Source organism: Euprymna scolopes, chromosome 39 (assembly GCF_053919585.1).
Source record: "Euprymna scolopes isolate OS-2025 chromosome 39, ASM5391958v1, whole genome shotgun sequence".
Lineage (NCBI taxonomy): Eukaryota > Metazoa > Mollusca > Cephalopoda > Sepiida > Sepiolidae > Euprymna > Euprymna scolopes.
Genome location: NC_136520.1, coordinates 21075992 through 21097838, shown reverse-complemented (window position 1 = coordinate 21097838; position 21847 = coordinate 21075992). Strand labels below are relative to the sequence as shown.

Sequence of the window (21847 nt, the reverse complement as noted above, 5' to 3'; positions counted from 1 at the left end):
AAAGTTAGAATAACTAATTTATATAAGCTCTCCACCTAATGAATACGAAGATTTTTTTATAATATTATTAATAGTATTACTAATAATACTATTAATAATATAATTAATAATATCATTTAATAATAAGATTAATTAAAAATACTAACAGAAAAATTGCTATGCTATTCATGTATATAAAGAAATTAACTAAATTATAATCAAATTTGAATTCTTCTTTAATGGCCAATTGATTTCACTGCAATTTATAACTTCACACTCTAAATAAAAAGTTTCACATATATCTTCAATTCTCAAACAATATCATCATCATTCAATTGACAATCTATCCACCTTATCCTTGAATGACTTTTAGTGGTGACTCATTGATAAAAAAAGAAAAAAAAAAAAACACCTGAATCATGTTTTAAAAGTTTTAAATGATAATTTGTATTAATATTTATATGATAATTTATTCAGACGATAATATATCTAATTTACAGGGGTAGTTTGTTCTTTTATCATCCAAGACCGGGTAGAAGTATTAATGTCATTCTTAGTCATTATCTCTTTTATAATAAAGATTGAACCATCAGCTTCTAGATGACTGTTGATCGAAATGAACACCAAATAAAATTGAATGATTCATCCCTGCAATAGTCAAGTTTTTTTTTTAAGTTTTAAATCGTGATAAAAGAAATAAAAACTGTCAAAATATTTTTCCATTTCATTTAATCATTCTTAAGAAGCCATTACTTGGTCAAAACATGTAAGTAGAGTTTTTTTTATAAACAACCGAAGATTTTTCAATATTTATTTTTAACACACAGCAACATCTTTTTAAAACAAAACGAAAATAAAAATCTTAATAAATTTCATATCGCTCCAATTTGTTCTTTGCGGCTGTACACAAGCAAACAAAAAATAGCATCCATTACCTGACTTTCGATAAATGCAAAAATGAAGAGAATGAAGTATGATCCTACAAGAGGGTCGAACAAACACACAAACCATAACATTCTGAATCTTGGTAGAAAAATCATATGCATTCATTTTAAAATCAACATTTTTTAAAATGTAAAAATCATATTTCATCTTTGTAAGTCATTCACCCTGAAGCCAAACCACTGGCAAAACATGTAATTGAAATAAAGTTTTTTTTATAAACACCGTAAAATTTTTGCATATTGTCAGCTTTTAATGTTTTCTTTTTTTAAACTATATGCAAAATGTTTTTAAACAAATAAACAAAAAAAATCATGTCAAATTTCATACACTCAAAAATAGCGTCCGACTCGCTTCATAAATGCAAAAAAGGGCTGAACAGAATGAATTAAGGTCCTACTACAAAGGAGGTAGGACGAAGAAATGATAACCCTCTGACAGAAGATCCCTCCTTTCCCCACCTTGACGCATGCCCTTCAGATAACACATAATCTTGTACATTTCTGTTGTCCAGATGTCAACAATGTCCAGATGTCCTCTCTAACTGAGTCGGCAGTGTCCTGAGTTTGGTCAAAGAAAAAAAAAGAAAAAAAAAGAAAAAAAAAAAAAAAGAAAGATTTTCAAGAAAGTTAGAATGAACATCTCTCCTCCTACATCTCGGATTGTCCATGGCAAGGTCTGTGCTGTTGTCAGGCATTTTCAGTTAAATATGTCGAAGATGAAGGGGAAAAAGAAAAAAGAAAATTGTGTTTTTTTTGTTAGTTGTGGTGGTGGAAATTCCTCTAACGACAAAGGTAACCATAGATAGTTGCTGTCGTTATGTTGTGATATCCCCGTGTTGGTAATTCCATCTCTCATATTTCTCAAGACTTTCAATCGGGACACTTCTGCGGATTTTCTTTAGTGATTCAAGAAAGTCTATCATCTGAATACCTCGAACCTGCGAGAAAGAAAAAGGAAGAGAAAAATGCAAGAATTTTAGGGATGAAGATGATGTCTGAATTATTCCAACAACCCTTCTCATTCTGGTTGATTTAATCTGACTTGCTTCGGGTGTATCTTTTCAAATTTCTTCAATTCAGGGAACCTCATCAGTATTTCTTCCAGACAATCCATGCAAAACTCTCCACACAATGCTTCTAAGACAAATGAAAAGCAACAAACTTTTACTTCAACATTAAAATTGTCACTAAATGTTTGGTTCATTCTAATATGACTTTGAACATCTGTCGATTGCTTGAACAACCTTCACCAACCACTTGTTTATACATCTCTTGACAATTTGTCAAAAGTTTTTTTTTTAAATACACAAAGCAAAGCTCAAGTTTTTCTTACCAAGATATTTCTCTTGAAACAAGTCTCAAAAGAAATATTTCATCTTTGCTTATTTGAATTATTATTTGCTGCTCAATTTTTCTCTCAACCACTTTCAGGATCTGATCCATCATCTTTAGGTTTCTGCAATTACTTTGATCCAGTAATTCCCTTTTACCCTTGTAACAATTCACAATTGTACTAAGTTCCCAGTTTTTTTAAGATCATCTCTTATAATCTAATTTGTTAAATTTGTGATCATTTCAATCGGTTTCACCCGCAGCACTCAACATTTTTGAAACAATGCCTGAAAATCCTCCAGTCTCACCCCTCTTCATCTTGCTTTCAACTTCCCATTCAATTTCTTTCTCAATTCTTATAGACATTAGATACTGCCCCACAATTTCTAAATTTTATTGGCTCCATGAAAACTCAGCATTCAATAATATCTGATAACGACACTTCCAAGCACCCCCCCCATTTGGTCATGAAACCAAATAATTGTTGCTGTTATAAAGTAATATTAGGTTTTAATAGTTATAGAATGGAACTTGCTCCTGAACAAAATAGCAGAGACTTGTTATGAAATGCATGGACTGCAGAAGATATTTTTGTTTCGGATCAATGTTTTCATTAGTGGAATATTTCATTTCAGCCTAAAGTCATGAGAATACGTAACATTCCAGGTTTTTTTCTCTCAATGGCATTTTTGCGTATAGCCTCACTGCCACATTATCCAAATTCCATTTTGATTATCGACTTCATAAACTGTTTAATAAAATCAAAACTAAACATTTAATGGCTGAGCATCTTGAATGTCATGTATCTACTGAGTGACTCATGTCTGTTGTGTGAAAATGTGCTCAAATCAATTTTTACCCCCCTCTCACAGGCTGAACATTATACAAGGAATACTTTTTGATGCTATTCTATCAACATGTGATATTAGGTTTTACCCAAAGCCACGTGGCACATATTTTTGGTTATTTCTATAAGATGATTGTTGGTTGCAACTCTTTTTAGTTTTTAATTTGAAGCTGAAGAACTGATACAGAAAGTTTGCTCCAATTTCAACACTTGATGAGTCTGCTCTTTTGTTAGCTCCTCATGTGTTTTTATTGTTTATTGTTTATTGGTGTTGGGTTTTCTACCCAGTTCTCATAAGGTACTGTCAATTCGACCACGATTCTTGCGCTTGTTCTTGACAAGAGGACAATGTTAAGTTATTGCCCCGTTTCTCTTATATAATGTTAGGGTAATTATTGTGTCATCCAGAAAGAGCTGCAGCTATTATAAATTCATTTATTTATAAAATTATTGGATGTAAAAAATCTTTGAAAACTTTCAATCTGAGGATTTGTTAAAGTTAAAGATTAAAGTCACATTCATTCTTTTTTTGTTTACAACTATTAACATAGGATTAAAATGTCTGATTTGTTTACAAATAAATGGAAATTATGATGAATTTTAGTGATTAAATATATTTTTTTTTTAACAAGAATTCAAAAATTTTTGTTTTTTTGTTATAAACATTATTTTTATATCAAATGTCTTTACCTTGCTTGCATCCAGACATTTTACTTCAGCAGGAGATAGTTCTAGAAACAAAAAACAAATGTTTGATACTGAAAAATTGTGTAAAAATGTGGCAATAGTGATTGAGCTAAAAAAGGTTAAGAGTTAAAAGTACAAAACTTGCAAAATCAAGAAAATTAGAATTAAATATACAAAAAAGTAAAATTTAAGTAAAAATGAGATCAACAGTAGTTGTTTTCTTTCCTATACTTTATGACCAATAAGGTTGATACGCATCTAGAAATATAGGCAAATTGTTCCACCAAAACATGTCAGGCTGAGATGATAGGTGGTTAGGGTAAGGGTTACGGTTATAGTTGGTAGCATCAATCATTGCACAACTGTAAGTTTTGTTGGCTGTTGATATGTTGGAAATTTTAAATTTGCTATCATCACAACGAGAAGAAATTTTAAATTTGGTGCTATCATAACAAGAAGAAATTTTAAATTTGCTGCTATCATCACGAGAAGAAATTTTACATTTGCTGCTATCATCACGAGAAGAAATTTTACATTTGCTGCTATCATCACGAGAAGAAATTTTACATTTGCTGCTATCATCACAACGAGAAGAAATTTTACATTTGCTGCTATCATCACAACGAGAAGAAATTTTACATTTGCTGCTATCATCACGAGAAGAAATTTTAAATTTGCTGCTATCATAACGAGAAGAAATTTTAAATTTGCTGCTATCATAATGAGAAGAAATTTTAAATTTGCTGCTATCATAACGAGAAGAAATTTTAAATTTGCTGCTATCATAATAACGAGAAGAAATTTTAAATTTGCTGCTATCATAATAACGAGAAGAAATTTTAAATTTGCTGCTATCATAACGAGAAGAAATTTTAAATTTGCTGCTATCATAACGAGAAGAAATTTTAAATTTGCTGCTATCATAACGAGAAGAAATTTTAAATTTGCTGCTATCATAACGAGAAGAAATTTTAAATTTGCTGCTATCATAATAGGGAGAAGAAATTTTAAATTTGCTGCTATCATAATTAGAAGAAATTCAAATTTTGCTGCTATCATAATGAGAAGAAATTTTAAATTTGCTGCTATCATAACAAGAAGAAATTTTAAATTTGCTGCTATCATAACAAGAAGAAATTTTAAATTTGCTGCTATCATCACGAGAAGAAATTTTACATTTGCTGCTATCATCACGAGAAGAAATTTTACATTTGCTGCTATCATCACAACGAGAAGAAATTTTAAATTTGCTGCTATCATAACGAGAAGAAATTTTAAATTTGCTGCTATCATAATGAGAAGATATTTTAAATTTGCTGCTATCATAACGAGAAGAAATTTTAAATTTGCTGCTATCATAATAACGAGAAGAAATTTTAAATTTGCTGCTATCATAATAACGAGAAGAAATTTTAAATTTGCTGCTATCATAACGAGAAGAAATTTTAAATTTGCTGCTATCATAACGAGAAGAAATTTTAAATTTGCTGCTATCATAACGAGAAGAAATTTTAAATTTGCTGCTATCATAATAGGGAGAAGAAATTTTAAATTTGCTGCTATCATAATTAGAAGAAATTCAAATTTTGCTGCTATCATAATGAGAAGAAATTTTTAATTTGCTGCTATCATAACGAGAAGAATTTTAAATTTGATGCTATCGTAATAACAAAGAGAAATTTTAAATTGGCTTCTATCATAATAACGAGAAGAAATTTTAAATTTGCTGCTATCATAATCACGAGAAAAATTTTTAAATTTGCTGAAATCGTAATAACGAGAAGAAATATAAAATTTGCTGCTATCATCATAACGAGAAGAAATTTTAAATTTGCTGCTTTCATCACAAGAAGAAATTTTAAATTTGCTGCTATCATAATGAGAAAAATTTTTAAATTTGCTGCTATCATCATAACGAGAAGAAATTTTTAATTTGCTATCATCATAATGTGAAGACATTTTTAATTTGCTATCATCATAATGAGAAGAAATTTTTAATTTGCTATCATCATAATGAGAAGAAATTTTTAATTTGCTATCATCATAATGAGAAGAAATTTTTAATTTGCTATCATCATAATGAGAAGAAATTTTTAATTTGCTATCATCATAACGAGAAGAAATTTTTAATTTGCTGCTATCATCATAACGAGAAGAAATTTTTAATTTGCTGCTATCATCATAACGAGAAGAAATTTTAAATTTGCTGCTATCATAACGAGAAGAAATTTTAAATTTGCTGCTATCATAACGAGAAGAAATTTTAAATTTGCTGCTATCATCATCACGAGAAGAAATTTTAAATTTGCTATCATCATAATGAGAAGAAATTTTAAATTTGCTATCATCATGATGAGAAGACATTTTAAATTTGCTATCATCATAATGAGAAGACATTTTAAAATTGCGATCATCATAATGAGAAGAAATTTTAAATTTGCTATCATCATAATGAGAAGAAATTTTAAATTTGCTATCATCATAACGAGAAGAAATTTTTAATTTGCTATCATCATAATGAGAAGAAATTTTTAATTTGCTATCATCATAATGAGAAGAAATTTTTAATTTGCTATCATCATAACGAGAAGAAATTTTTAATTTGCTGCTATCATCATAACGAGAAGAAATTTTTAATTTGCTGCTATAATCATAACGAGAAGAAATTTTTAATTTGCTGCTATAATCATAACGAGAAGAAATTTTAAATTTGCTGCTATCATAACGAGAAGAAATTTTAAATTTGCTGCTATCATCATCACGAGAAGAAATTTTAAATTTGCTATCATCATAATGAGAAGAAATTTTAAATTTGCTATCATCATGATGAGAAGACATTTTAAATTTGCTATCATCATAATGAGAAGACATTTTAAAATTGCGATCATCATAATGAGAAGAAATTTTAAATTTGCTATCATTATAATGAGAAGAAATTTTAAATTTGCTATCATCATAACGAGAAGAAATTTTTAATTTGCTATCATCATAATGAGAAGAAATTTTTAATTTGCTATCATCATAATGAGAAGAAATTTTAAATTTGCTGCTATCATAACGAGAAGAAATTTTAAATTTGCTGCTATCATCATAACGAGAAGAAATTTTAAATTTACTATCATCATAATGAGAAGAAATTTTAAATTTGCTGCTATCATCATAACGAGAAGAAATTTTAAATTTGCTATCATCATAATGAGAAGAAATTTTAAATTTGCTGCTATCATCATGAGAAGAAATTTTAAATTTGCTGCTATCATCATAACGAGAAGAAATTTTAAATTTGCTATCATCATAATGAGAAGAAATTTTAAATTTGCTGCTATCATCATAACGAGAAGAAATTTTAAATTTGCTATCATCATAACGAGAAGAAATTTTAAATTTGCTATCATCATAACGAGAAGAAATTTTAAATTTGCTATCATCATAACGAGAAGAAATTTTAAATTCGCTGCTATCATCATAAGAAGAAATTTTAAATTTGCTATCATCATAACGAGAAGAAATTTTTAATTTGCTATCATCATAACGAGAAGAAATTTTAAATTTGCTGCTATCATCATAATGAGAAGAAATTTTAAATTTGCTATCATCATAACAAGAGGAAATTTTTAATTTGCTATCATCATAATGAGAGGAAATTTTAAATTCGCTGCTATCATCATAACGAGAAGAATTTTTAAATTCGCTGCTATCATATTAACGAGAAGACATTTTAAATTTGCTGCAATCATAACGAGAAGGCATTTTAAATTTGCTGCTATCATCATAACGAGAAGAAATTTTAAATTTGCTGCTATCATAATAACGAGAACAAATTTTAAATTTGCTGCTATCATCATAACGAGAAGAAATTTTAAATTTACTGCTATCATCATAACGAGAAGAAATTTTAAATTTGCTGCTACCATAATAACGAGAAGAAATTTTAAATTTGCTGCTATCATAATGAGGAGAAATTTTTAATTCGCTGCTATCATCATACCGAGAAGAAATTTTAAATTTGCTGCTATCATCATAACAAGAAGAAATTTTAAATTCGCTGCTATCATCATAACAAGAAGAAATTTTAAATTTGCTGCTATCATCATCACAAGAAATTTTAAATTTGCTGCTATAATCATTACGAGAAGAAATTTTAAATTTGCTGCTATCATCATCACGAGAAGAAATTTTAAATTTGCTATCATCATAACGAGAAGAAATTTTAAATTTGCTGCTATCATCATAATGAGAAGAAATTTTAAATTTGCTATCATCATAACGAGAAGAAATTTTAAATTTGCTGCTATCATCATAACGAGAAGAAATTTTAAATTTGCTGCTATCATCATAAGGAGAAGAAATTTTAAATTTGCTATCATCATAACGAGAAGAAATTTTAAATTTGCTATCATCATAACGAGAAGAAATTTTAAATTTGCTATCATCATAACGAGAAGAAATTTTAAATTCGCTGCTATCATCATGAGAAGAAATTTTTAATTTGCTATCATCATAACGAGAAGAAATTTTAAATTTGCTGCTATCATCATAATGAGAAGAAATTTTAAATTTGCTATCATCATAACGAGAAGACATTTTTAATTTGCTATCATCGTAACGAGAAGAAATTTTAAATTCGCTGCTATCATCATAACGAGAAGAAATTTTAAATTCGCTGCTATCATATTAACAAGAAGACATTTTAAATTTGCTGCTATCATAACGAGAAGGCATTTTAAATTTGCTGCTATCATCATAATGAGAAGAAATTTTAAATTTGCTGCTATCATAATAACAAGAACAAATTTTAAATTTGCTGCTATCATCATAACGAGAAGAAATTTAAAATTTGCTGCTATCATCATAACGAGAAGAAATTTTAAATTTGCTGCTATCATCATAACGAGAAGAAATTTTAAATTTGCTGCTGTCATCATAACGAGAAGAAATTTTAAATTTGCTGCTACCATAATAACGAGAAGAATTTTTAAATTTGCTGCTATCATAATGAGAAGAAATTTTAAATTCGCTGCTATAATCATAACGAGAAGAAATTTTAAATTTGCTGCTATCATAATGAGGAGAAATTTTAAATTCGCTGCTATCATAATAACGAGAAGAAATTTTAAATTTGCTGCTATCATCATCACAAGAAGAAATTTTAAATTTGCTATCATTATAACGAGAAGAAATTTTAAATTTGCTATCATCATAACGAGAAGAAATTTAAAATTTGCTATCATCATAACGAGAAGAAATTTTAAATTTGCTGCTATCATCATAACGAGAAGAAATTTTAAATTTGCTATCATCATAATGAGAAGAAATTTTAAATTTGCTATCATCATAACGAGAAGAAATTTTAAATTTGCTGCTATCATCATAAGGAGAAGAAATTTTAAATTTGCTGCTATCATCATAAGAAGAAGAAATTTTAAATTTGCTGCTATCATCATCACAAGAAGAAATTTTAAATTTGCTGCTATAATCATTACAAGAAGAAATTTTAAATTTGCTGCTATCATCATCACAAGAAGAAATTTTAAATTTGCTGCTATCATCATCACAAGAAGAAATTTTAAATTTGCTATCATCATCACAAGAAGAAATTTTAAATTTGCTGCTATAATCATAACGAGAAGAAATTTTAAATTTGCTATCATCATAATGAGAAGAAATTTTAAATTTGCTGCTATCATCATCACAAGAAGAAATTTTAAATTTGCTGCTATCATCATAACGAGAAGAAATTTTAAATTTACTATCATCATAATGAGAAGAAATTTTAAATTTGCTGCTATCATCATAACGAGAAGAAATTTTAAATTTGCTATCATCATAATGAGAAGAAATTTTAAATTTGCTGCTATCATCATGAGAAGAAATTTTAAATTTGCTGCTATCATAACGAGAAGAAATTTTAAATTTGCTGCTATCATCATAACGAGAAGAAATTTTAAATTTGCTATCATCATAATGAGAAGAAATTTTAAATTTGCTGCTATCATCATAACGAGAAGAAATTTTAAATTTGCTATCATCATAACGAGAAGAAATTTTAAATTTGCTATCATCATAACGAGAAGAAATTTTAAATTCGCTGCTATCATCATGAGAAGAAATTTTAAATTTGCTATCATCATAACGAGAAGAAATTTTTAATTTGCTATCATCATAACGAGAAGAAATTTTTAATTTGCTATCATCATAACGAGAAGAAATTTTAAATTGGCTGCTATCATCATAATGAGAAGAAATTTTAAATTTGCTATCATCATAACAAGAGGAAATTTTTAATTTGCTATCATCATAATGAGAGGAAATTTTAAATTCGCTGCTATCATCATAACGAGAAGAAATTTTAAATTCGCTGCTATCATATTAACGAGAAGACATTTTAAATTTGCTGCAATCATAACGAGAAGGCATTTTAAATTTGCTGCTATCATCATACGAGAAGAAATTTTAAATTTGCTGCTATCATAATAACGAGAAGAAATTTTAAATTTGCTGCTATCATCATAACGAGAAGAAATTTTAAATTTGCTGCTACCATAATAACGAGAAGAAATTTTAAATTTTCTGCTATCATCATAACGAGAAGAAATTTTAAATTTGCTGCTATCATAATGCGAAGAAATTTTAAATTTGCTGCTATCATAATGAGAAGAAATTTTAAATTTGCTGCTATCATCATAACGAGAAGAAATTTTAAATTCGCTGCTATCATCATAACAAGAAGAAATTTTAAATTTGCTATCATCATAACGAGAAGAAATTTTTAATTTGCTATCATCATAACGAGAAGAAATTTTAAATTCGCTGCTATCATCATAATGAGAAGAAATTTTTAATTTGCTATCATCATATTGAGAAGAAATTTTTAATTTGCTATCATCATAACGCGAAGAAATTTTAAATTCGCTGCTATCATCATAATGAGAAGAAATTTTAAATTCGCTTCTATCATCATAATAAGAAATTTAAAATTTGCTATCATCATAACGAAAAGAAATTTTTAATTTGCTGCTATCATCATAACGAGAAGAAATTTTAAATTCGCAGCTATCATATTAACAAGAAGACATTTTAAATTTGCTGCTATCATAACGAGAAGGCATTTTAAATTTGCTGCTATCATCATAATGAGAAGAAATTTTAAATTTGCTGCTATCATAATAACAAGAACAAATTTTAAATTTGCTGCTATCATCATAACGAGAAGAAATTTTAAATTTGCTGCTATCATCATAACGAGAAGAAATTTTAAATTTGCTGCTATCATCATAACGAGAAGAAATTTTAAATTTGCTGCTGTCATCATAACGAGAAGAAATTTTAAATTTGCTGCTACCATAATAACGAGAAGAATTTTTAAATTTGCTGCTATCATAATGAGAAGAAATTTTAAATTCGCTGCTATAATCATAACGAGAAGAAATTTTAAATTTGCTGCTATCATAATGAGGAGAAATTTTAAATTCGCTGCTATCATAATAACGAGAAGAAATTTTAAATTTGCTGCTATCATCATCACAAGAAGAAATTTTAAATTTGCTATCATTATAACGAGAAGAAATTTTAAATTTGCTATCATAATAACGAGAAGAAATTTAAAATTTGCTATCATCATAACGAGAAGAAATTTTAAATTTGCTGCTATCATCATAACGAGAAGAAATTTTAAATTTGCTATCATCATAATGAGAAGAAATTTTAAATTTGCTATCATCATAACGAGAAGAAATTTTAAATTCGCTGCTATCATCATAAGAAGAAGAAATTTTAAATTTGCTGCTATCATCATAAGAAGAAGAAATTTTAAATTTGCTGCTATCATCATCACAAGAAGAAATTTTAAATTTGCTGCTATAATCATTACAAGAAGAAATTTTAAATTTGCTGCTATCATCATCACAAGAAGAAATTTTAAATTTGCTGCTATCATCATCACAAGAAGAAATTTTAAATTTGCTGCTATCATAATAACGAGAAGAAATTTTAAATTTGCTGCTATCATAATGAGAAGAAATTTTAAATTTGCTATCATCATAATGAGAAGAAATTTTTAATTGGCTGCTATCATCATAACGAGAAGAAATTTTAAATTTGCTATCATCATAATGAGAAGAAATTTTAAATTTGCTATCATCATAATGAGAAGAAATTTTAAATTTGCTATCATCATAACGAGAAGAAATTTTAAATTTGCTGCTATCATCATAAGGAGAAGAAATTTTAAATTTGCTGCTATCATCATCACAAGAAGAAATTTTATATTTGCTGCTATAATCATTACGAGAAGAAATTTTAAATTTGCTGCTATCATCATCACAAGAAGAAATTTTCAATTCGCTATCATCATAACAAGAAATTTTTAATTTGCTATTATTATAACGAGAAGAAATTTTTAATTCGCTGCTATCATCATAATTTTAAATTAGCTATCATCATAACGAGAAGAAATTTTTAATTTGCTATCATCATAACGAGAAGAAATTTTAAATTTGCTGCTATCATCATAATGAGAAGAAATTTTAAATTTGCTATCATCATAACGAGAAGACATTTTTAATTTGCTATCATCGTAACGAGAAGAAATTTTAAATTCGCTGCTATCATCATAATGAGAAGAAATTTTAAATTTGCTATCATCATAATGAGAGGAAATTTTTAATTTGCTATCATCATAACAGGAAGAAATTTTAAATTTGCTGCTATCATCATAATGAGAAGAAATTTTAAATTTGCTATCATCATAACGAGAAGAAATTTTAAATTTGCTATCATCATAACGAGAAGAAATTTAAAATTCGCTGCTATCATCATAATGAGAAGAAATTTTAAATTTGCTATCATCATAACGAGAAGAAATTTTAAATTCGCTGCTATCCTCATAACGAGAAGGAATATTAAATTCGCTGCTATCATCATAATGAGAAGAAATTTTAAATTCGCTGCTATCATCATAACGAGAAGAAATTTTTAATTTGCTGCTATCATCATAACGAGAAGACATTTTAAATTTGCTGCTATCATAACAAGAAGGCATTTTAAATTTGCTGCTATCATCATAACGAGAAGAAATTTTAAATTTGCTGCTATCATAATAACGAGAAGAAATTTTAAATTTGCTGCTATCATCATAACGAGAAGAAATTTTAAATTTGCTGCTACCATAATAACGAGAAGAAATTTTAAATTTTCTGCTATCATCATAACGAGAAGAAATTTTAAATTTGCTGCTATCATAATGCGAAGAAATTTTAAATTTGCTGCTATCATAATGAGAAGAAATTTTAAATTTGCTGCTATCATCATAACGAGAAGAAATTTTAAATTCGCTGCTATCATCATAACAAGAAGAAATTTTAAATTTGCTGCTATCATCATCACAAGAAGAAATTTTAAATTTGCTGCTATAATCATTACGAGAAGAAATTTTAAATTTGCTGCTATCATCATCACAAGAAGAAATTTTAAATTTGCTATCATTATAACGAGAAGAAATTTTAAATTTGCTATCATCACAACGAGAAGAAATTTTAAATTTGCTATCATCATAATGAGAAGAAATTTTAAATTTGCTGCTATAATCATTACGAGAAGAAATTTTAAATTTGCTGCTAGCATCATCACAAGAAGAAATTTTAAATTTGCTATCATCATAACGACGAGAAATTTTAAATTCGCTGCTATCATCATAATGAGAAGAAATTTTAAATTTGCTATCATCATAACGAGAAGAAATTTTTAATTTGCTATCATCATAACGAGAAGAAATTTTAAATTCGCTGCTATCATCATAATGAGAAGAAATTTTAAATTTGCTATCATCATATTGAGAAGAAATTTTTAATTTGCTATCATCATAACGCGAAGAAATTTTAAATTCGCTGCTATCATCATAATGAGAAGAAATTTTAAATTCGCTGCTATCATCATAATAAGAAATTTAAAATTTGCTATCATCATAACGAAAAGAAATTTTTAATTTGCTGCTATCATCATAACGAGAAGAAATTTTTAATTTGCTGCTATCATATTAACGAGAAGACATTTTAAATTTGCTGCTATTATAACAAGACATTTTAAATTTGCTGCTATCATAACGAGAAGAAATTTTAAATTTGCTGCTATCATTATAACGAGAAGAAATTTTAAATTTGCTGCTATCATCATAACGAGAAGAAATTTTAAATTTGCTGCTATCATCATAACGTGAAGAAATTTTAAATTTGCTGCTATCATAATGAGAAGAAATTTTAAATTCGCTGCTCTCATCATAACGAGAAGAAATTTTAAATTCGCTATCATCATAATAAGAAGAAATTTTAAATTCGCTGCTATCATCATAACGAGAAGAAATTTTAAATTTGCTGCTATCATCATAAGAAGAAATTTTAAATTTGCTGCTATCATCATCACAAGAAGAAATTTTTAATTTGCTATCATCATAACGAGAAGAAATTTTAAATTTGCTGCTATCATAATAACGAGAAGGAATTTTAAATTCGCTGTTATCATCATAACGAGAAGAAATTTTTAATTTGCTGCTATCATATTAACGAGAAGACATTTTAAATTTGCTGCTATCATAACGAGAAGGCATTTTAAATTTGCTGCTATCATCATAACGATAAGAAATTTTAAATTTGCTGCTATCATAATAACAAGAAGAAATTTTAAATTTGCTGCTATCATCATAACGAGAAGAAATTTTAAATTTGCTGCTATCATCATAACGAGAAGAAATTTTAAATTTGCTGCTATCATCATAACGAGAAGAAATTTTAAATTTGCTGCTATCATAATGAGAAGAAATTTTAAATTTGCTGCTATCATCATAACGAGAAGAAATTTTAAATTTGCTGCTATCATCATAACGAGAAGAAATTTTAAATTCACTGCTATCATCATAACTAGAAGACATTTTTAATTTGCTATCATTATAACGAGAAGAAATTTTAAATTTGCTATCATCATAACGAGAAGAAATTGTTAATTTGCTATCATCATAACGAGAGGAAATTTTAAATTTGCTATCATCATAACGAGAAGAAATTTTTAATTTGCTATCATCATAACGAGAAGAAATTTTAAATTCGCTGCTATCATCATAATGAGAAGAAATTTTAAATTTGCTATCATCATAACAAGAAGAAATTTTAAATTCACTGCTATCATCATAATGAAAAGAAATTGTAAATTTGCTATCATCATAACGAGAAGAAATTTTTAATTTGCTATCATCATAACGAGAAGAAATTTTAAATTCGCTGCTATCATCATAATGAGAAGAAATTTTAAATTTGCTGCTATCATCATAATGAGAAGAAATTTTAAATTTGCTATCATCATAACGAAAAGAAATTTTTAATTTGCTATCATCATAACGAGAAGAAATTTTAAATTTGCTGCTATCATTAACGAGAAGACATTTTAAATTTGCTGCTATCATAACGAGAAGACATTTTAAATTTTGTGCAGCATAACGAGAAGAAATTTTAAATTTGCTGCTATCATCATAACGAGAAGAAATTTTAAATTTGCTGCTATCATCATAACGAGAAGAAATTTTAAATTTGCTGCTATCATCATAACGAGAAGAAATTTTAAATTTGCTGCTATCATCATAACGAGAAGAAATTTTAAATTTGCTGCTATCATCATAACGAGAAGAAATTTTAAATTTGCTGCTATCATCACAACGAGAAGAAATTTTAAATTTGCTGCTATCATCACAACAAGAAGAAATTTTAAATTTGCTGCTATCATCATAACGAGAAGAAATTTTAAATTTGCTGCTATCATCATAACGAGAAGAAATTTTAAATTTGCTGCTATCATAATGAGAAGAAATTTTAAATTTGCTGCTATCATAATGAGAAGAAATTTTAAATTTGCTGCTATCATCATAACAAGAAGAAATTTTAAATTTGCTATCATCATAATGAGAAGAAATTTTAAATTTGCTGCTATCATCATAACGAGAAGAAATTTTAAATTTGCTATCATCATAACGAGAAGAAATTTTAAATTTGCTATCATCATCAAAAGAAGAAATTTTAAATTTGCTACCATCATGAGAAGAAATTTTTAATTTGCTATCATCATAACGAGAAGAAATTAAATTTGCTGCTATCATCATAATGAGAAGAAATTTTAAATTTGCTATCATCATAATGAGAAGAAATTTTTAATTTGCTATCATCATAACGAGAAGAAATAAAATTTGCTGCTATCATCATAACGAGAAGAAATTTTAAATTCGCTGCTATCATCATAACGAGAAGAAATTTTAAATTCGCTGCTATCATCATAACGAGAAGAAATTTTAAATTTGCTGCTATCATCATAACGAGAAGAAATTAAATTTGCTGCTATCATCATAACGAGAAGAAATTTTAAAATCGCTATCATCATAACGAGAAGAAATTAAATTTGCTGCCATCATCATAACGAGAAGAAATTTTAAATTCGCTGCTACCATCATCACAAGAAGAAATTTTAAATTCGCTATCATCATAACGAGAAGAAATTTTAAATTTGCTGCTATCATCATCACAAGAAGAAATTTTAAATTTGCTGCTATCATCATAACGAAAAGAAATTTTAAATTTGCTGCTATCATCATAACGAGAAGAAATTTTAAATTTGCTGCTATCATCATAACGAGAAGAAATTTTAAATTTGCTGCTATCATCATAACGAGAAGAAATTTTAAATTTGCTGCTATCATCACAACGAGAAGAAATTTTTAATTTGCTGCTATCATCACAACAAGAAGAAATTTTAAATTTGCTGCTATCATCATAACGAGAAGAAATTTTAAATTTGCTGCTATCATCATAACGAGAAGAAATTTTAAATTTGCTGCTATCATAATGAGAAGAAATTTTAAATTTGCTGCTATCATAATGAGAAGAAATTTTAAATTCGCTATCATCATAACGAGAAGAAATTTTAAATTGTCTGCTATCATCATAACGAGAAGAAATTTTAAATTTGCTGCTATCATCATAACGAGAAGAAATTTTAAATTTGCTATCATCATAATGAGAAGAAATTTTAAATTTGCTGCTATCATCATAACAAGAAGAAATTTTAAATTTGCTATCATCATAATGAGAAGAAATTTTAAATTTGCTGCTATCATCATAACGAGAAGAAATTTTAAATTTGCTATCATCATAACGAGAAGAAATTTTAAATTTGCTATCATCATCACAAGAAGAAATTTTAAATTTGCTACCATCATGAGAAGAAATTTTTAATTTGCTATCATCATAACGAGAAGAAATTAAATTTGCTGCTATCATCATAATGAGAAGAAATTTTAAATTTGCTATCATCATAATGAGAAGAAATTTTTAATTTGCTATCATCATAACGAGAAGAAATAAAATTTGCTGCTATCATCATAACGAGAAGAAATTTTAAATTCGCTGCTATCATCATAACGAGAAGAAATTTTAAATTCGCTGCTATCATCATAACGAGAAGAAATTTTAAATTTGCTGCTATCATCATAATGAGAAGAAATTAAATTTGCTGCTATCATCATAACGAGAAGAAATTTTAAAATCGCTATCATCATAACGAGAAGAAATTAAATTTGCTGCCATCATCATAACGAGAAGAAATTTTAAATTCGCTGCTACCATCATCACAAGAAGAAATTTTAAATTCGCTATCATCATAACGAGAAGAAATTTTAAATTTGCTGCTATCATCATAACGAGAAGAAATTTTTAATTTGCTGCTATCATCATCACAAGAAGAAATTTTAAATTTGCTGCTACCATAATAACGAGAAGAAATTTTAAATTTGCTGCTACCACAATAACGAGAAGAAATTTTAAATTTGCTGCTACCATAATAACGAGAAGTAAGCAGTTCTGTTTCTATTAAATTAGCAAAACACAAAAAATTGAAATAGTTTGAAATATTTCAATCATGACATAGAAAGAGCACGATGATCTAATAATCTTTTTCTAGAATTTGACTAAAAACATGACTTTATTTGTGTCTAACATATTTCCCTATGCATTTCATCAGATTTTGTAGATTACCTTTTCAGTAAAAATGCTATATCTTTGTTAAAACACTAGATTAAGAGTTGAGATTTGCCCCTTTTGTGCAAGGAAACTGAATATGGTACTGAAAGTCTTTAGAAATTAATGGTTTCCAAATAATCCGCAGCAAATACACATATGTTGCAGTACCAATTCCATGTATACATTAAAAAAAAAAGTTGAATTGTAATCCATTTTATTTACAAGAGACTGAAATCTAACACTAGGATTGTTTAAAAATGAATATATTGTACGATTTCTTTGGTATTATTATTAATATCTGCTAAATCGACCCCCCCCCCCAAAAAATATGTAATTCTCTATGTTTTAAGCAAGTACATATGAACACACTAAAGAACTTGGCAAATTAAATATATATATAATACAAAAATTTAATGTAAAATAATCTTAGACTTTAAGGCCAGTCTAACATTTTGGGGCAGTTACCCATTTTTTTTTTCTATAAAAAAATAAATCCTGTGAATGTTTTTAGACAATTAAGTGTGTTTTTAAGAAAATGATCCACCCTCTACTTTAAATTCTAAATTACTTTTGTTGTCATTTTTTTTTTTTTGACAATAAGTGAGATTGATATTTTTTCTAATTGTGTTCCAAATATCATGATGAAATTCCTCATAGGAGAGTTGTACTGAGCTTTTAAACACTGCAGGATTAAATAGAAAAAATCTGGGGCCAAATGACCGTTTCATAGCATTAACATTTTTATTATGAATTTGCTAAAAATTCTTCAAATATATCATGTAGATTATTATTTATTAAAGCATGTGAAAGGATATTCATTTACAAAGAAAATGGTATTTTGATGACTTAAAAGTGGTTTCTGAAATATGATTATTTTAATAGAACTACCCTGAAATCTTGAACTATCCAAAGCGTTTTTATGGTCAGTGAGCATTACTAATTAAAACACCAGAACAATGACAACTACTTCCACCACTGCTGAGAGATGTCACTATCTACTGAGCATCTCTTTATAATAAATCAACAAGACAAATGTTTCTGTCAAAGAAAATGATGTGTACTTACCACGAATTGGTCCCAAGGCAGCATCTTTAGCTAAGGCAGTCAGATCGCTACCTGAATAACCTTCGGTTAGTCTACAAAGAAACACATTCATTGTTAAGATCATCAGTGGTTATTAGTGAAAATGCATAGCTCATAAAAGAATAGAGCACTTTTGGTTGCTGAAAATGTTTCATATGAAGTGTTTAGATTTCATTGTAGTAAGCTGAAAGTATACGATGCCAGCCTATCGTCAAAACAATTGGGTTTCAACCTCACTTTGAAGGAATTTTCAAGCCACATTAGTGAGCAGTGATACGTACAGTTTTAGTGTTTTATTCCTGAAGGATTTAGACAATTCCTTTGAGAATGAGACAAACATTTCTGTTTAGCTCACTTGCCATAAGCATATTTCAATACTGTTAGTACTACTAAACAATGTATTGAGCACTGTTGAAATAAATACTAAAATATTACATATATATGTAATAAATTACTTATAAATGTGTTTAAATATATATATATTAGTTGTCTGGCAAGGCTACAAGAGGAGACAATCAAGTAAAAAACAACCCTAAGCAGCAAAACAAGCTGGCCTGCCAGGACACTATATATATATATATATATATATATATTATATATATATATATAAACACACAAATGTAGGCAAATTTGGGTATATTTTATTTGTTTGAAAATATAGGTTCCTTTTTTAGGAATTGTCATAACATTTTAACCATAGAATAGTATTATAATCTTCAAAAAGCTTGCAAATTGTAATGTAGTTTCATCCCATAGAACCAAAGATATGAGCATTTCAATATTCAATTTTTTTTGCCGATTTTATAAGTTCTAAATATCAGCGACTATTGATCAGAATTTAACAAATGAAGGCTCGTTGGAAAGGTAAAAATAATGACTTAGTGACATTTGCCCATTAGGTCGCACATTAAGGAGATCATCCATTATCCAGAGTCTATTTTCGGCACTTTTTTTACAGCCATAGAATATTTCAAATCATAGTCATTTGTTTTCCCACTTTTTGCATGAATTACAAAATATCTGATATATCCTCCAAACCTCTGGCCTTAATGGAGGGGAAACTAAAACTTGCTGCTATGGTTTCAAATGATCTGCCCATATAAATTTGGAATCAAGTCTCCTCTTGCTTAATAGCAAGAGGAGACTTGATTCCAAATATTTCTCATATGTTATATCTCTCTTCTTTGGTTTTCATACATAAAGTAAATTTCAATGTATAAAGATTATTTAATACTGGAGATATTCATAATCGTATTTCCAAAATATATTGATGAACATTTTAAATTGTTTATCCTTTGCATTAGATTGCTTCACAACATTTTTACAAATGTGTTCTATTTGGATTTCCTATTTAAAACAGGAAACCAACTTCTCTCTCTCTCTCTCTCTATATATATATATATTTAAATATAATGGGCGGAAGTCTCTCGAGAGCTCTTTCAGCTATCATCTCATCAGGAGAAAATCGATAGTGTAAAAATAATAATACTATGTCGAAAGTAAAGAGTTCTGATGGGGAACTATTGACTGTGCCAAAAATTACGGGGACACCAAAATAAAGTTTATTAACGTTTACAAAAACGATTAAAATATTGGCACAATGAGGGGGGGGGGGAAACGGGAAAAAAGATTCACAGTTCCCCAAAGAGAAACAATGCGTTAGATGTTTCTTTCTGCCGGCACAAAGATGGTTTCCGCACCGCAATAGAGACAGACTCCAAAATCTTTAAATGGTTTCTGGAGTCCGCTCTATGTAGCACCTCGAACCATTCTATTTTATATCTATCGGCACAGCACGGGTTGTCAACCAAATGCTGGCCAATAGCAGAGTCCAAGGCTGCAGAAGGAGAGAGACTACCAGACCCCATCCTCCCTTGTCTGATCTTCAATGGAACATGCTGGTTTATACGCGTCAAAAGATGCAAGGATGTTCGCCCAACATAACCAGCATCGCACTGGCATTTGAATTGATATACGATATTGCTATTTTGGATGTAAGGCAAACTATCCTTACGAAAAGAAGGAAATGCAGGTCTCGTAGTATATACCAAATGCAAAGGCACAGAATAAAAGCAGTCGTAAATACTTCTGCGAATCTGTTTGGAAAGTCTGTTACTCTTTTCCCCAATCCACGGTAATTTCAAATAAACCGGGCATTTCAAAGATCCAAACTTTTTAGGGGATTTAAAATCCGCAACCTTTTTGAAAATACAGTCATCAATAAGGTCAACAGGATAACCATTATTGATGAATATTTCCCTGATCTTATCAAGTTCGGCATCCAATCACTTGGGCGAACAAATCATGAGGGCTCTATGTACCAAAGTATTAATTAAGCCAACCTTACATGATTTTGGTACAAAAGACAACCAGTTCACATATAGGCCAGTAAATGTCGGCTTCCTATAAATTGTAATGAGAAATGCCTCCTTGAATGTTCGACAAGAACATCTAAGAAGGGAAGCGAATTGTCCTTCTCACTTTCCATAGTGAACTTTAGAGCTCCATGCAAAGAATTCAACCTATCAAAAAATATCAACGCTTCACTTTGCGATGGAAAAACAGCAAAAGTGTCGTCAACATATCTGAAATATGCAGTGGGTTTTGTTATAGAGTTAAACAGAACAGATTCATTGTACCCGATGAAAATATCCGCTAAAGTTGGGGTCAATGGACTCCCCATTGAAACCCCGTCGACCTAACAGTACATAATATCACAAAAATTAAACTCCACAGATTTTGTGCACATTAAAATGAGTTCAATAAGAATATCTTTAGAAAAACGTGGAGCAGTCAGGCGACCATCGTAAAGTGCGTTGGTACATATACGTATAGTCTCATCCAACGGTATGTTGGTAAAGAGACTAGAGACATCAAATGAGCACATAAAAGATGTCTCTGCATTAGAATCTAACCCACGCACATAA

General features: G+C 28.5%; 1 protein-coding gene across 5 annotated transcripts in view; it reads right to left on the bottom strand.

The window, feature by feature from the left end:
- Nucleotides 1-691: 691 nt before the first annotated feature.
- Nucleotides 692-21847, bottom strand: part of LOC145263673 (spastin-like) — a 314215-nt gene continuing 293059 nt past the window's right edge. For all 5 annotated transcript variants that reach the window (XM_080120548.1, XM_080120549.1, XM_080120547.1 and 2 more), the window contains 3 exons: nt 18903-18973; nt 3793-3833; nt 692-1861 (listed from right to left, as the gene is read on the bottom strand). In XM_080120548.1, the coding sequence (XP_079976674.1) occupies nt 1739-1861; nt 3793-3833; nt 18903-18973 (235 nt within the window). In that variant the 3' untranslated portion in view covers nt 692-1738. The remainder of the gene's footprint in view (nt 1862-3792; nt 3834-18902; nt 18974-21847) is intronic.